This window comes from Pleurodeles waltl, chromosome 2_2 (assembly GCF_031143425.1).
Source record: "Pleurodeles waltl isolate 20211129_DDA chromosome 2_2, aPleWal1.hap1.20221129, whole genome shotgun sequence".
Lineage (NCBI taxonomy): Eukaryota > Metazoa > Chordata > Amphibia > Caudata > Salamandridae > Pleurodeles > Pleurodeles waltl.
Genome location: NC_090439.1, coordinates 987165037 through 987180642, shown reverse-complemented (window position 1 = coordinate 987180642; position 15606 = coordinate 987165037). Strand labels below are relative to the sequence as shown.

The 15606-nt window shown below is 47.1% G+C and overlaps 1 protein-coding gene across 1 annotated transcript in view; it reads right to left on the bottom strand.

The window, feature by feature from the left end:
- The window catches only part of TBC1D31 (TBC1 domain family member 31), a 578066-nt gene that overhangs the window by 367461 nt on the left and 194999 nt on the right, over positions 1-15606 (bottom strand). The window contains exon 8 of the mRNA XM_069220688.1: positions 3447-3638. Coding sequence (XP_069076789.1) covers positions 3447-3638 — 192 coding nt within the window. The remainder of the gene's footprint in view (positions 1-3446; positions 3639-15606) is intronic.

The following is a 15606-nucleotide window of genomic DNA, read 5'->3' as shown; positions in this document are numbered from 1 at the left end:
GGACATTTGCAGCTCTGTAATGAAACGGTGCTTCTGCTGTGGCTACGCATGTTCACTTCGCTGTTCCCCTACTGAAGTCTTTTGGGGGCTCTCTTCCAACCACTTCCAGGCTTCTGTAGGAGTTTTAAAAAAGTATGTTTTGCTTTGATTTATTACTTTCAATTTCGCCTGTAACAGGAGCATGTATTGCAGTTGTAAAACACAAAGTTTTGTCTTGACAGCATCAAAAGTGCATCTTTGATGCTGAACTTCCCAAGGGTAGTCGGGAATGATCTGTATTAGAGCACTGTTGCGTCTTATCTGCTTCATTTTCCTAGCTTCTGTAAGGATCAAGTCTCTATCCTGGTAATTTAGGAATCAGGCTATGAGAGATCTCAGAGGTGTTCCTGGGTGTGGTTTGTTGCTCAGCGCCCGGTGAGCTCTTTCAATTATGAAGCAGGATGAAAGTTTGTCTATGAGGAACGTTTGTTTTATCCATTCTGTCAGGAAGTGTTGCATGTTCTAACCTTCTTTTCCCTCAGGAAAGCCCACAAAGCGCATGTTGTCCTCCTGGCGCAGTTTTCTGCATCCTCCATTTACCACACCATGTCCTTTGATACTCTTTGCATTTCCGCCATTTCCTTCCTGAGGATCTGAACCGTGTCTTCCAATTCCGAGATACGTACTTCCGTGGCTGTGACTCTCTCTGCCATATTCTTTAAGTCCTGGTGTAGAAGGGCAACCTCAGACTTCACATCGCACAGACCAATCTTTAAGGCTGTATGAGAGGATTGTACAGCTTACCTTAGTTCTGCGTTATTTGGTCCTTGTACTGTTTGTGTCCCAGTTTCATCTGCGGACAGAGCGAACATTCTGGCATATTTATCCAATTTCCCCTGGCGAGACACATGTTGCTCTTGATCTCTTGTCGTTGTTGGTGAGGGCGACGGGCCAGTGGACTGAGGCTCCCGGCCCGTGCAGGTACCAGTTCCACCCTGGCCCATGTTACACCTGATGCTTGTTTGGGGCGATGGGGGTTGTCTTAACCTTCACTTGTCACTTCAGTGCCCCGGCTGTTCGCAGGCATCATAGAACACGAGTGGACGATCTGTTTCCCCGGTATCACATTCCGTGGGAATGACAGCAGCCCTGGATTTGTGTTGCCCATGCTACGCAATCTCTGTGACAGAAGTTGTCTGATCAGATATGCTGCACTGTGAAGCAATCACCTTCTTTACTTTCTCTTTAGTTTTACAAACTCTGCCCCCCACTCTGCATGCTTGATTGAGTTCTGCTGGTCAGCAGCACCTTCCTTGCTCGCCTTTGTTATTGTGTCTGCCAGCGGAAGCCTCCAGGATTATCTTAACTTCTGCTCGGACTGCGCCCCACAACCACTTCTACGCCGGCCCAGGTCAGCAGGCCCGCCGGTCTACCGAGCTTTTACAAGCTGTCTCTTCCCTCTATTGGTGGTGGGGCAGTCCATAACTCTATCTGCACTGAGTGAAGGCAAAGGGCGGGAGGGTTCCCGGTGTCACTGCTCCATTTTGTGCAGCCTCACTAGTGCATTGCTCCCCTTTCTCTGCTCCCAGGGCCTTATCTTTAACCCATGCAGCTCGATAGCAGCCTGTGTCTTCCAAGCATTTTCAGCCCGTGAACGTGCGGCTGCGGTCCCCCCACCAGTCCACACGGCTGTGCGCTCTAGATTCCGCAGCCCAGACCTGTGTGGTACGCCGTGGTTGTGTGGCGACTGCTCACTTTCTTCGCCCAACTCCAGAGACTCTTGGGTTGGACACCAAACGTGCCCACCACATCCTCTCCACCGCTGGGGTCCACCAGGCTGTGTCCCATCTCTCTTGGTGCCAGGGCAGTCCACAACTCTCCCTGCCACGGATAAAGGAAGAGGGAGGAGGTCTCCGTCTTGTGCACACTTACCAGCGTGCCGCTCCCCTCTTGCTGCTTCTAGGGCCTTCTCTTCCACCCATGCAGCACGTCGGCAGTCTGCATCTTCCACACGTCCTTAGCCTGCGATGCGGTCTCCCCACTAGTAAGCACGGTTGGGCGCACCCAATCTAGCGGCCAGGTCACGCCGCCGACGTTCTATGCCACGATCTCGTGGCAGCCGCTCACTTTCTCGGCCTGACTCATGGGTCTCTCGGGTTAGACAGCGAATTAATCCACTGTGTCCTCTCCACCGCTGGGTCTTTAACTCCTAGGGGGCTTAATGTGCGTTTCACAGCATGGACCACCGGACCTATGCAAGATTTTTAAGGATTAACTGGGGCGGTGTGCGGAACTCTTCACTGAGCGTCTGCTCTGGTCGCCATCTTTCTTGTGGCTCATGGTTAATTAAGAGGGTTCAACTATATCAGCAGTTACACTAGATCTTTAATCCATCCCAGGATCACCAACCTACTTCAGATCTATCAACATACAGCCACATCGCACAAGCCAGTAATTGTCTTTCATTTCACATCTTCTCTGACAGTAAATGTATCAGAGGACATTTTGGAAAGCCTTTATAGTAAGCAGTAACACAGGCAAATGGAATCTTTGCCAAAGTTCATGAGGTATATTACACAGGTGGGGAGGGACAGTTCAAGCTAAAAATAATTTCTGTTTCTCAATTTAAGTCATCTGGAAATCTTATAACTGCAAAAAAAAAAAAAAAATTGTCAAATTTGGCTTATTCCCATGCTTGTGTCTCTAGTAGGAGCGCCACAAGTTAGACATAACCTGCCCTCCTTTAGGTGTTTCACCTTATTGCGTCTTGTAACAAACTATTATGGAATATGATACAGCCCCTTGGATGGAATTCACAGAGAGCTGAGACCCAAAGGCTTTTCATTTGCTTTCACATTTGAACAATTTTTCCAATCGTTTCAAAACCAGCAATTGAGAACTTTCTTTTTAAGGGCTCTTTTTGAAGCCCACTGCCAATCTATCACTGCCAAAGGGATCAAGCAAATACAAAGGTAAAGGGTAATCCTCCGCTTTGCCTTGAACAATTTAAGATTCTCTACCAGAACTGGATTGTCATGTAAAATATTCTAAAATCCCTACATTCTAACCCTTCCTTTAATTTCATGAAGCAACAACGTCTTCATATTTATCGTAGATCTTGTTTTACCTCCCATCCACTGACCCAACCTGATTGCCAATTAACAAAAAAATAAAACTCTGCATTGCAATGGGTAATTTGATGTATTCTTTGCCATGAATTTATTTCAGAATAAAATTTGATCATTGGCATGCAAACAATTTCCTCTGTTACCAATTTAAGTAAACAAAAACAATTTGCCACTTTTTTTTTTTAAGTGGATGTCCACTTCCCTATCGCTCATTCCTCTGGATTTTACTGATGTTAGTCATTAAGTACAGAAAAGACCCCAAGTAAAAATATTTGTTTTAAAAGAAGAAAACTTGAATTTTGTTTTCTCAACTTAAAAGTATTAGGACAGCGCACTTACCTCTTTATCTTCAAGTGTAGAATTGACAGCTGACTTCAGAACTCTGGTCTGAAGTTTACCTCCTTTTGATTTCCAAGGTCTTTCTGTCAATGTGGATGACACCTTCACCATAAGATTTGAAGTAGCTGAATTGTCCACAGATGCTTTGCCCTTGGATAGATTGTCAACCACTTTAACCAATGGTGGAGGTGGCTAACATAAACAAACAGAAAAATCAGAGAACTCAAGGTTGTGTGGCCACAAACATAAATAAGGATACAAAGACTTTGCAATTGACATTCTAGGATCACTACACCTTTTTCCATCCCACATTGACTTCTCGAGTACAATTAGAGTAAAAAAATGAAGTTTAGGACATAACACTGTAGGTTGAATATTACTGTAAATAATGGATCCAACATGACTATGGATCGGATGCAGCAGAAAAGCAAGTGAGACATGGATGACTAGCAAGACAGAGACAATGTGTTTGTGGCAGAGTGGAAGATGAAAGAACAGGGCTGGATATCTGGATGGAAGTATGCCATGGAAAGGAGTTAAAGCAGGACAGAATGAGTGTGGCTTGGGGGACAACATAACAAGGTAACAGCTCGATGGACAGAGACAAAAATTTAAAGGAGGAATTGAATAATACGCTAAAAGTGAGGGATGTCACAGAGACAGGGGCAATGGGAGGCAGCAGGGTGCCAGAAAATTGGATTGTGAAACTGAGAGGGTTAGCAGACATGGCAATAGTAAATGAGAGCAGTGTAGGTAAACAAGCCAGACAACAGTCATAGCTAGTGAACCACCAGGCATTTGGAGGGCAGTGAGGAGTGTTAACAGAGAGGATCAAGCCGAGAAAAACAGAAGATGATGGAAATAAGAGTAGGTAACCAACCAAGCTTTTTCAGATAAACCAGAGCTAAACACACGAGCCTCTTAAAAGCGGTCTGCCCGCAGTGTGAGGGGCCCTCATGAGCAAACACTAACCAAGCCAGGCTTAGTATGATATCTGAATGAGGCTAAGCAACTTTGAGAGGAATTCTTCAGGCAAGGAGAATGTCAAGAACTGAAAAAAGTTCTCATAGGGGCACTGTGGGGACCAGTGCAAGGCTTTTATAAGTCCCCTTCTCCACTCCCAAAATGAACCGAATCATTGCTTGAAGGAGCATAACATTAATGTGCTTAACTTACCTACAAAAAGATACCAACGTTATTAGTGTATGAAAATACCAAGTAACATTATTGGTATGCCTGTGGGGTACATGTGCTGAGAACAGTGGGTGGGGTGGAATTCATAATCATGGCATATCTCTGCCCTATTTCCTCAACTAATTATTCAAGGGACTGAGAATGTCTTTATATGCCTCATCAATGCTTAATCATGGACAACAAGGACAGATTAGGGTGGTCAAGAATGCTTTCCCATACAAACTGAACCACAGGGGGGCAAATAGTGGCAAAAGGTAGAACATGATCTCTGCTTTTATTATGGGCTCTAGATGGCAGCCTCTATAAACAATCCTCCATTGTTTGCCACAAGGAATGCATGTTTGATTTGAAGAACAAGTTACTTACCTTTAGTAATCCTCTTTCTGGTTGAGACTATTTTGCTGCAGATTCCCCACCTTTTGAATATTCCTCAGTCATCAGACTGGATCCAGAAACTTTTCAGCAGTACCTCTGCACCCTTACAGATGGGACACTGTGGCTCCGAGCCGACACCATTCTGCTCTGGAAATAACTTCTTGAGCCTATGTAACTGCCACTCCCACAACCTTATGTCAGTTGCTTTAGAGACTGTCTGCGCCCCCAGAAGCAGAGCCCCAAAAGCAAATTGGTGTAACCAGTGTGCAGACTCCTAGACTTGGGATCTTACTAAAGGAGAGAGGCCAAGCACATAACTTGAAGGTTGGGAGTGTTGCTGAGGAATCTTGGCCTAGATAGGGTCTCTACCAGAAACAGTTACCAAAGGTAATTAACTTGTTCTTCTGATAGGGACTTATAGCCACAGACTACTCACCTTTTGAATAGACACCAAGGCAAAACGTATTTGGAGGTGTGTCTGTGGATGGACTCAAACCTGAAAGTCCTGCAGGACCAAGTTGGCAAAATATCCCTTTCAGCGAACCTGACTATCTAAACCATAGTACTTTGTGAATGCAAGAAGGGATGCCTATGTAGCCATCTGGCAAATTCTAGGACAGGGACTCCGCGTATTAGCAGCTTTGGCCCTGATAAAATGAGCACACGATCCTTCCGGGTGCTGCTTTTTAGCCCATGCAGATCTAAATACGGAACACAAGCCAACAGGAGTTAGTTCTCATCTGCACACCCTTGCCCGTCTTTGCTCCAGAGTACCCCAAAATGAGCTGATCGTCCACCTGGTGTTCCTGTGTATGAATAATGTAAAAGCTCAGTGGTCTTTTGGAGTCCATGGAATGGTGTCTCTCCTCCTTGAAAGGGTGAAGAAGAGCATAGAAAGCCAGCAAGGTGATGCTTTGACCGCCGTGGAAGAGAGTCTCAACTTTAGGCAAGTATACCCATGTCCGCAAAAGTAGCCTGTCTGTGGAAAAGGTAGTGTTTGGCGGGTTAACACAAAGAGTTTTAAGCTCACTCACACACCATTCCGAAGTTATGGCGACAGGGAACAAGGTATTGAGGGCAAGGGATCGCAAGAAACATCTGTGAAGCGGCTCAAATGGAATGCGCATCAGAAATGTCAGGACCAAGTAAAGGTCTCACTGTGAAATGACAAAGGAAGAGGGAGGAAACAAATATTTGAAATACTTTAAAAAGCACTAAACAACTAGAGACTCAAAAAAAGAGTGAATGCAAATAGCTGATGCAAGGAAGACTGCTGGTTTTGGAGGACCAGCAAAAATGTGAAAATAGCTGAAAGTAAGGTTCGCTTTTATTGTGCCCAGAGCAGGCCTTGCCGGGCTAGGGAAAAAACCAACAACAAAATGTCAGGTGACTTCGACTGAAGGGGGTTTATTTGTCGAGTTCCACACCAAGGCACAAATCTGTCCCAAAGACAGGTGTATACTGATTTTGTCAGGGGATGCTTGGCTGAGAAGATGACATGAACCACCTCCAGCGGAAGGCCAAAGGTCTTCAGCTGTCGCTGTTCAATCTCCAAGCATGAATCAGGAGATTGTGAATGCCAGGATGCAAACCATGACTGTCAGTGACCCTCCCCCCCCACTCTACCCCCTGCCTCAACCGCCCCTCTTTGTTGCAGTACCACATGATGATGGTGGTGGTGTCTCTGAGAACCTGTACAATCCTCCAATTGGTGGATGGATGGAAGGCTTTCTCAGCTCCAGAGGGTTGATATGGAGCTAGAACTTTGCCAAAGATCAGAGACCTCTGATCTCCATCTCTTCCCGATGCCCACAACAGCCCAGTAGCAATACATTAGTCACCTCTGTGAGCTTTGTTTTGGGAAGGCACAGGGGTCTGCTGGTGACCCCATAGAGGTACATTAACCACCACTGCAGATATTTTGCAGTCTCCTCCAAAATCTGCATGTGGTTGGGCCTACTGAGACTTCAGATCCAACTTCAGAACCCGCATGTCACCTGGTGTGCTCGACCAGCAGGATACAGAAGGCCATCGGTCGCAGCAGCCTCGGAGTTGTACTTAATGAAATCCAGGACAGAGGCTGAAAGATCAGGATCATAGCCTGAATGTCCTGGACTCTCTTTAGAGGAAAGGCGCAAAAACAAACTGTTTCCAGATTTGCTGCGATAAAGGCGAACGTCTGAGGAGTCAGGTTGTTGATGACTGCCTGGAGCAAACCTGGCTTTAACAGCCAGTCACTGATGTAGGGGAGGTCTGGTGCCACGGACCTCGAAAGATGTGCTGCCACCACTGCCATCACTTTTATGAACACCTGAGGGGTACTGGTGAGACCAAAGGGGAGCAGAGCAAACAGAAAAATGTTCCTGTCCCACCACCAACTGCAAGCAATGCCAATGAGCCTGCAGGACGGGAATATAGAATAGGTGAACTGCAGGTCCAACACCCTCATCTAGTCTCTAGGGTAGAGGGCAAACAAGACCTGGGCAGTGTGAACATCTTGAAATTTTCCTTCCAGAGAAAGGTGTAGGAGACTGGCTCAGTGTAGGAGACTAGCTCAGTGTGGCACCCTATACGGAGTCCCGGCAACCCTTAGTGATAGTGTTTAGGTGTCCAGATAGCAAGAGCTCTCTAGGGGGAGCTGTGGTGAGCAGCTAAAGCTTATCTAGGAGGAGTGTAAAGCACTTGCAATACAACAATAGTTAGTCAGTAACTGTTCACAAGAAAGAACCACAAACGCTATTGCAAAAATAAAGGTTTTTTATTACAATACTAAAGCAATACTAACATTGGTATATCTCCACTTGAAGATATCAACACACATAAATATACACTTAGCAACAATCAGAAAATCCTAGAAATACATGGGGCCCTTTTGGTGAGGCGGGGGCAAACCATATACTAAGAAAGTGGCATAAGAATGGAGGTGCCCAACCAAGGTAATTGTGTTAGGCTCTGATGGGCTGTGGGAATCGTAAATTACCAGAGGTAAGTACTAGAAACCCCACAGGTACAGGGTTGTTATTGAGCCAGGTGTCCTAACACAAGACAATCGGGGTTGGACTTTTATGGATTTAGGACCCTTTCCAGTGGACCCAGAGGAAACCAGTTGGCACAAAGAAAGTTGGAGAGTGCTCCTACCCGTGGATACCCAGAAGATTAGAGTACCTACACAAGGGATCCCAAGTGCATAGGGGTGAAGTGGCACCGGAAACTCTTGTTGGAGTCAGTAGAAGCCTTGATTGTCAAACTGCTGTCGCGACCCGTGGACCAGGTCGGTGGAACCAAACGGTGGAGAACCTGGACGTGAAGAACCTGAAAAAGAAGGGGACAGTGTCCAGACTACTCAGAGATGTCCAGGCGGTGCAGGTAGGCAATGCCCGCCCTCTTGATGGTGAAGTTCTGGCAGGACGGTGAAGGAAGAAGTCCAGCTGCAGAGCCCAGGGGGATGCAGGAGATCCTTGGAGTCGCCTACAAGCTGTCCCAAATCAGTCGCTGGATTGCAAGAGGATCAGTGGCCAGCATGACTACCAACAAGCCTTGGCAAATGCAAATAGCTGATGCAAGGAAGATTGCTAGTTTTGGAGGACCAGCAAGGTCCTACTGACTCGACCCTGGGAGGGGAGTTAGGGCAGGCCTTCAGCGGGAAGGAAAGCCAGCCAGAGGCCCCCACAAGAGATACACTGGTAGCAGGCACAGGGAGTCACAGGGAGGCCTCAGCAGCACAACAAGACAGGAGTCCCACGTTGCAGGAGCTGCGGAGTGGAAGCTGGATCTGGAGTTGCGGAGTGTTAGAGCCTGGGGCTTCTAGGAGCTTGAAGATCTCTTGGAGGAAGAGCCAACAAGCCTTGGCAAGAGAAACAGTCACAGTGCACTGTTCCAGTGGCTGCAACAAGGATCTACTATCTCCCAAGTGGGTCAGAAGACAAGTTGGATCCAGAGAGGAGCACAGAACCACCACCAGTGAACAGAGCCTTGTCAGTGTACTTGGAACAGCAGGATCCACTGCTGGTCATTGTTATCCTGAGATGCCTGCAGATGCAGCGGAGTGACTCCTTTACTCCAAGGGAGATTCCTTCTTGGAAGCAGGCAGAGTCCTTGTGAACCTGGAGGATGCACAGCCACGGGTGTTGCAGAAATCTTGCAGGAGCTGGAGAAACAATGTTGCAGTGGGAGCTCTCCAAACTGGGCACAGTCTTGTTTCAGTTCCAAAAGCAGACCAGCAGCGGTTCCAGAGGCCAGGAACAGAAGATGTCTTGCAGAGGTCTAGGAGGTCCATTGACCTTGACTGCTGGGGCTGTGGGTACCATGTCGGCAACTGAAAAACTGCTGAGTGCCGTGCTGGGGTAGGATAGGCGGATGGTAGGGTTGATGCGGCTGGTGAGGTGGGGCAGAGAAACCCAGGGAGCATGCCCTGAGCCTGATCTTGAACTGCTAGAAACCAAAGTTTGCCTTGTTCCAAAACAGGTGAACCCCATCAAACGGCATGTACATGAGAGACTGCTGTATATCACCTGAAAAAAACATAGACCATAGCCAAGCATTCTGGTGAATGGGTACACTGGTGCCAATGACACACCCAATGGAATCTGGGATGTCAAAGCCACAGCAATATGTTATCTTGGCTCCATCGCAACTGCAATGTATGGCCTGGACTAAAACTGATCGGAGATCTTCAGGGACATCTGGGAGAACTTGAGCCACTGAGTGTCAAAGGGCGTGTGAATAGCACCTGAAGCAGGCAGCTGGAATTCATTGACCTGAGAACCAAGCTGGTAAATGAAACAACCCATTCCTCGACGGTCTCCACCCGTTTTGACACCCTCTTGGGTGGAGTAGTAGAGAATGTGTTGGGTTTAGTCTTGCTTACAGATGCCTGCACCACCAAGTGTGCAGGTGAGGGCTGCCAAGATAAAAATGAAGGGTTTCCGGGGCAGGGCATTGGCGTTGTGCAATTCGACCACTGACTGGAGGCAGGAAGAAGTGTTTGGGGGGAGCAAGGGTTGGCCCCATGAACCCAACAAAGTATCCATAAGGACCTCTTTACATGGTTAGAGGGACTCCGTATGGCTGAAAAACCTTAGTAAGTACATTAGTCTTCACCTCCAAAATGGGGAGCTAGAGGTCAAGTACTTCAGCCATCCTATACAAAACCATGGCATAGGAAGCAGTATCCTCAGGGCAAAGTCCTAGTTGAGAGAAGACCGGACTCAGGGGAGCTATCAAGATCGTAGTCGTCCTGCAGTTCGCTATACCAATTTGCATTGTGATAAGGTTGGCCAGTCTCATCACCTGAATTGTAATCATTATCAAAATCCGTGCTGAACACAGATTGCTAGGTGTGTGTTTGTTGTTGTGAAAGCAAATCAAGTGGAGGAAACAGAGCCTAAACGGCAGCCAGGAACAACTTAAATTAAGATTCAACTGCCACCAAAGTCAGAGAGGACAATTGGGGCCTAGTCCTCTGGCATCAACGGAGTCTATATCAATGCACCAGGAACTGGTCTGGTGCAGAGGCAGCCCTTTGATGGGCTCGGAAGGTCCAGCTGGTGCAGAGGAAGAAACTGCCAGCAGTAACCTAGGTGGAAAGCCTTTTGGGTCTGTGGGGCCCACAAGCATGCCAGAAGGAGTCAGCAATAATCCGAAGAGTAGCAGCATGGGCTTGCGGAGCTGATAAATCTGCTTAGGTTTGTGCCAGAACCAGCTGCAGGATCAGCTCCAAAGTAGTTTGACTTTGGAAGCAAGATTGAGATGTATGGCGCCACCCTTGCATTTTTACAGGGAAGTGTGAGTGGTGGGAAAGTGTCAAGTTTGTTGTGTATTTTCTTCAACTTAACTGACGATTTGTATCGAGAGGAAGACCGATCCATGTAATGACTTCAGTTACTTCTGGATCTCGTGCAAGAGCAGGACCAAACTTTCCACTTGGATCGGTCTTGTTGCTAAATCTTCCAGTGTTTAGCGATGTAGAGTTCCGTCTCGTATGGCCTTTGGTTTCATCCACAGGCAGCCATTGCAGGCCTTAGAGTCATGGCCCCACCCCAGGCAAATTTGGTGAGTACTGGTCACAGAAGTGTTTGTGACAGTCCTTACGGGGCTTAAAACCTGTCATTTTGGAAGGTGACATGTCTCTTGCACACAGTATAACTTTTTTTTATGATGAGGTAACGATCTCAAAGAGACAAGAGAATGCAGCAGATCCACGCCTCGTGGCACAGAAAGAGGCAGGAGTGGTGCCTGTATTGGCTCCACACATTTCTGGAGCGGAACGGCATCAGTGCAGAGCAGCATGGCACCACCTGCTGTCACACAGAGATTCTGCTGAAGAGTTTCACGATACAGTCTGACACCTGGGAATATTCAGAAGGTGAAGAATCGGCACCTGAAACTATCCGAACATTAGCCAAAGACCGTTGGATGGTAGAATTCCAAACTTTGTGCCTTGATCCCTCCTGTTTGACTGAACCAGTTTTTTTTATTATTTTTTTACTTTATGACTCTTCACACTTTACCATTGCTAACCAGTGAGAAAATGCTTGTGCTCTCTCCTTTACACCTGATAAAATTGGCTTACCCCAAATTGGCACATTTATTTTACTTGTAAGCCCCTAGTAAAGTGGCACTACATGCAACAAGGGCCTGTTAATCAAATGTTACTTTTGGGCCTTCAGCTCTTATTATACCACCAACTTAAGTAGCTCTTTTTTAAACATGTCTCAGGTCTGAGAGGGGAGCCTATTTGGGCAGTTTTAAACTTCCATTTTGATCTGACAAAATAAGCCTGTATTTTGCCAGGCCTCACCATTCCATTTTCATGCACATTAGTCACCCCTAGGTTTGGCCATAGACTGCCCACAGGGAAGGGAGCATTGTATCTAAAAGGTTTGACATGTACTTTTAATTTTTACATGTCCTGGTAATGAAAAGCTTCTAAATATGTTTTTCACTACTGTGAGGCCTATCTCTCCAATACAATAACATTGGGTTACCTTTTTTTTTCTTTTTCAATGAACTTTACTGAGGATAACACAAAGAAATGTGTCACATCACCATGACACTGAGTAATATAGCACCCTGTAAAAAAACAGTATCTTACACGTATGTGCATAGATGTCTGGGACACCGGTACCGGCATAGTGTTGAGAAGACCCAACACTGGCAGAAAAGTATATAAAGACACCATATCTACAACACAAGAAGCAATATAGCACAGTGTTATTTCACAGGGTCAAACAATGCAGTTGGTTCTACGACACAGAATAAGAAAAGGAAAAAAAACAAAAAAAAACAACATTCTACTTTTTTCTTCACCGCCAAAAAACCCATATAGAACAAATGAACCCACCCCCTACTTCCACCGGCCTGCTTCAGTGCTGAGCTATCACCGTACATCCGACAAAGGAACATGTGACCATGGGCCTGAGTTAGATCTTGGCAGAGGGGAATACTCCATTACAAACATGACTGATATCTTATTAGCTGTACTACAGTCCCATTATATCCTATGGAGATCGTAATATGGCGGACGGATATCCGTCACTTTTGTGACAGTGTATTCCATCCGCCGATATCTAAATCAGACCCTTAGTCGGGAGACGTTTGTATCTTAGTAGTTGGGAGTCAAGAGTGGCTTTAATCTCTCCCAAGCTCTCCCCTAGTGTGAGCATTGCGTCACACATATATACCTATGGAGACAACTCAGTATACAGGTGTGAGAGCAATCTGCAACCGTGAGCCATTTCCAACATAGTGGTCAGGGTGCTAGATCTGGGCAGTTCATTCAGAAAGGATGGCCGTACCTCACGGGCCATGCTGGAAATGTTCATATACTGGAGATATTGCCCCTCACCCAGGGAAGAAGTTTCAGCGGCCTCCTCCTGTGTAATGAAGCGCTGCTTGGGATATAAGTCCCCTATGGTTTCACACCCCCCAACTTTCCATTTCTGTATCAACATGGAGTCAGCAATTCACATAAAGGGCTGCACCACGTATAAAGGCATATTGGAGGTGTATGGAGCACGTTGGATGATACGACAAACTACCCTTTCCTAAACTCACGCCACCAGCCGAAAAAAGTAGAGGACAGTTGGGGGAGATCTCGGGCACAAACATCAGGAGGACCGGTAGGGGCCTCTCCCCATGGGTGCCTTAGAGTAATCTCTTCTCCCAAGTGTCGTCAATATCAAGCCAGTGAATCGCATGCTGTAACTGGGCAGCCAAATAATATAGTTCCAAATGTGGAACCTCCAGCCCCCCCTTGACTCCACGATCGCTGGAGTGTGGCAAACCCGACCTCCCTTTGCAAATCAACTGTTAGGCTGTCAGGAGTTCAAAAGTAATGTTGAAGAATATCATACATCGTGCTCTATAAGGCATAAAGACACTGAGACAATATTATCATCTTCACAATTCTGCCCATAAGGGAATGTTGTGACACCCTCCAAAACCAAATCGAGGCACACACTCCCTCCACCATTCTACCCATACTCTGCTCAAGATATGCTGGGGCTGTATGGGTCAGGTGTACTCCAAAATATTGGACTCCCGTCAACACCCAGGTGATACTCACTCCTGACAACTCAGCCGCTGGGGTACCCACCAGCCGTCCCATTGGAAATAACTTGGAATTATCAGATTTGACGCATAGGCCCTAGGTCTCTCCAAAGGCCTGCATACGTAGGATAGGCACAGTATAAGTTGTGTGTTGCAGATACACTATAGTAGTGTTAGCATACAGGGTTACCATATAGGGAGACCACATGGTTTGTCTCTCCCAGTGTTAAGCCCCACAGCCCATCTCTCCCCGCAGCATTCCCACAAAGGGCTCCATGGCAATGGCAAATAGAATAGGCGAGAGGGGCAACCCTGCCGTCTGCCTCTGCTCAGCCCGAAGGACTCAGATACCACTCCTCCCATTGGATAACTCCGGGGCCCAGACCCATCCTCTGTAGCACATGCCATAAGATTACCCACCTTAGGGAATCAAGGACCTGCTCAATGTTGAGGCGTGCCAACACATAGTCACCGGACAGGAGCCGTGGGGCATGGTAGACATGGACCAAGCGTTGCAAGTTGTGAAGGGTATTCCGCCTCTGGATAAAACATGACTTGTCCGGCTGTACCAGGGTAGTTATTTGAGGAAGCAATTAAGCCGCTAACACACTGCTGAGGATTTTCATATCCATGTTGAGGAGCGATATCAGTCTGTAGGCCACAGCTGATGTTGGATATGTGCCCGGTTTTAATATCATGACCACAAGTGCTTCTTGTAAGGAGGTCGGGCAAGGAGCTGTTGTTTAATGCTTCATTATATACCTCCAGCATCCACACAGCTAGAACTCCTGAGAACGTGTGCTAAAATTCTGAGGGGGATCCACCACCAACCAGAGTCTTCATCGGATTGAGGCGCCTAATTAAGGCCAGGATTTCTCCCATAGAGAGCTGGGCATCTAGTGACTCCCTGGATTCTGGGTCAAGGCTTGGGAGCCATATGTCCTCTTACAACCCCTCCAAAGCCTCAGAGTGTGGGCATAGTCACCCAGTGTACATAGCAGTCAGGTGCCTATAAATCATCTCATTGATCACCTGTTGTGTGTAGACCAGAATACCAGTGTCTGTTCGCATTTATAATATAGTGATCTTGGGAGACACCCGTCGGACCAGTTGGAGCAGTAGCGCTCTAGTCCTGTGGCCCCTCCATGTAGTCGCTGACTATAGGCTGTTTAATCGTGTTTTTCAAGCCTGTGCCGATCTTCCAACAGCTCAGTGTGTGTCGTAGGCCAGGCTGTCAATTTGCTAGGATCATTGGGGCGTGCCTCCTCCAGCTTTCACAGTTTCTATTCCTGGGTTTGAATGTCATGCTCTAACTGGTGTCGGATCCCACAGGACTTTGTGACAGAAACCCCCGCAAGACCACCTTTATGGTCTCCCAATAGAGGGTCCTGCAGCTCGCTGAACCCCAGTTGTCCGCAAAGTAATGTGTTGGTGTGTCCTGGACCATCTCTGCGAACGGTGAGTCGGCTAGGGCCTCCATTCTGAGGCCACACAGAGGTATTGCCGGGGGACCAAGCACATTCCCAATACTCCACAAGACCGGTGAATGATTGGACAGGTAGCGAGTTAGATAAACTACATCAGCAATGCTCGGCACCAACTTGGGGGAAATAAGGAAGTAGTCTAGTTGGCTAAATGTGCCTGTCACCGGGGTGTAGCAAGAATACAATTTTCGCTCAGGTTGACTCTCTCACCATATATCACTGAGGCGCAAGCAATCTACCATATCCTGTGCTGTGGTGAGGTGGGGCTTAGTATTAAGCTTGGGCGGTTCTCGGTCCAGCGTCCCACTCAAGACACAGTTACAGTACCCTGCTGGTATCACGGCAGCGCCCACATACAGAGACCCCCACCGCCATAACCCCAGGGAAGCAGTCTGGGCAATACACATTGGGGGCATAGACATTAATAGGACAGATCTTGCAAGGAGTAAGGAGAAGCAATTTATTGCTATTTTTGCACACTGTTGTGAAAAAGCCATGTTTTACCTTTTGACCACAATCACTGTTTTTAAGAATATTGGATTTTAAACCTTGGCTGC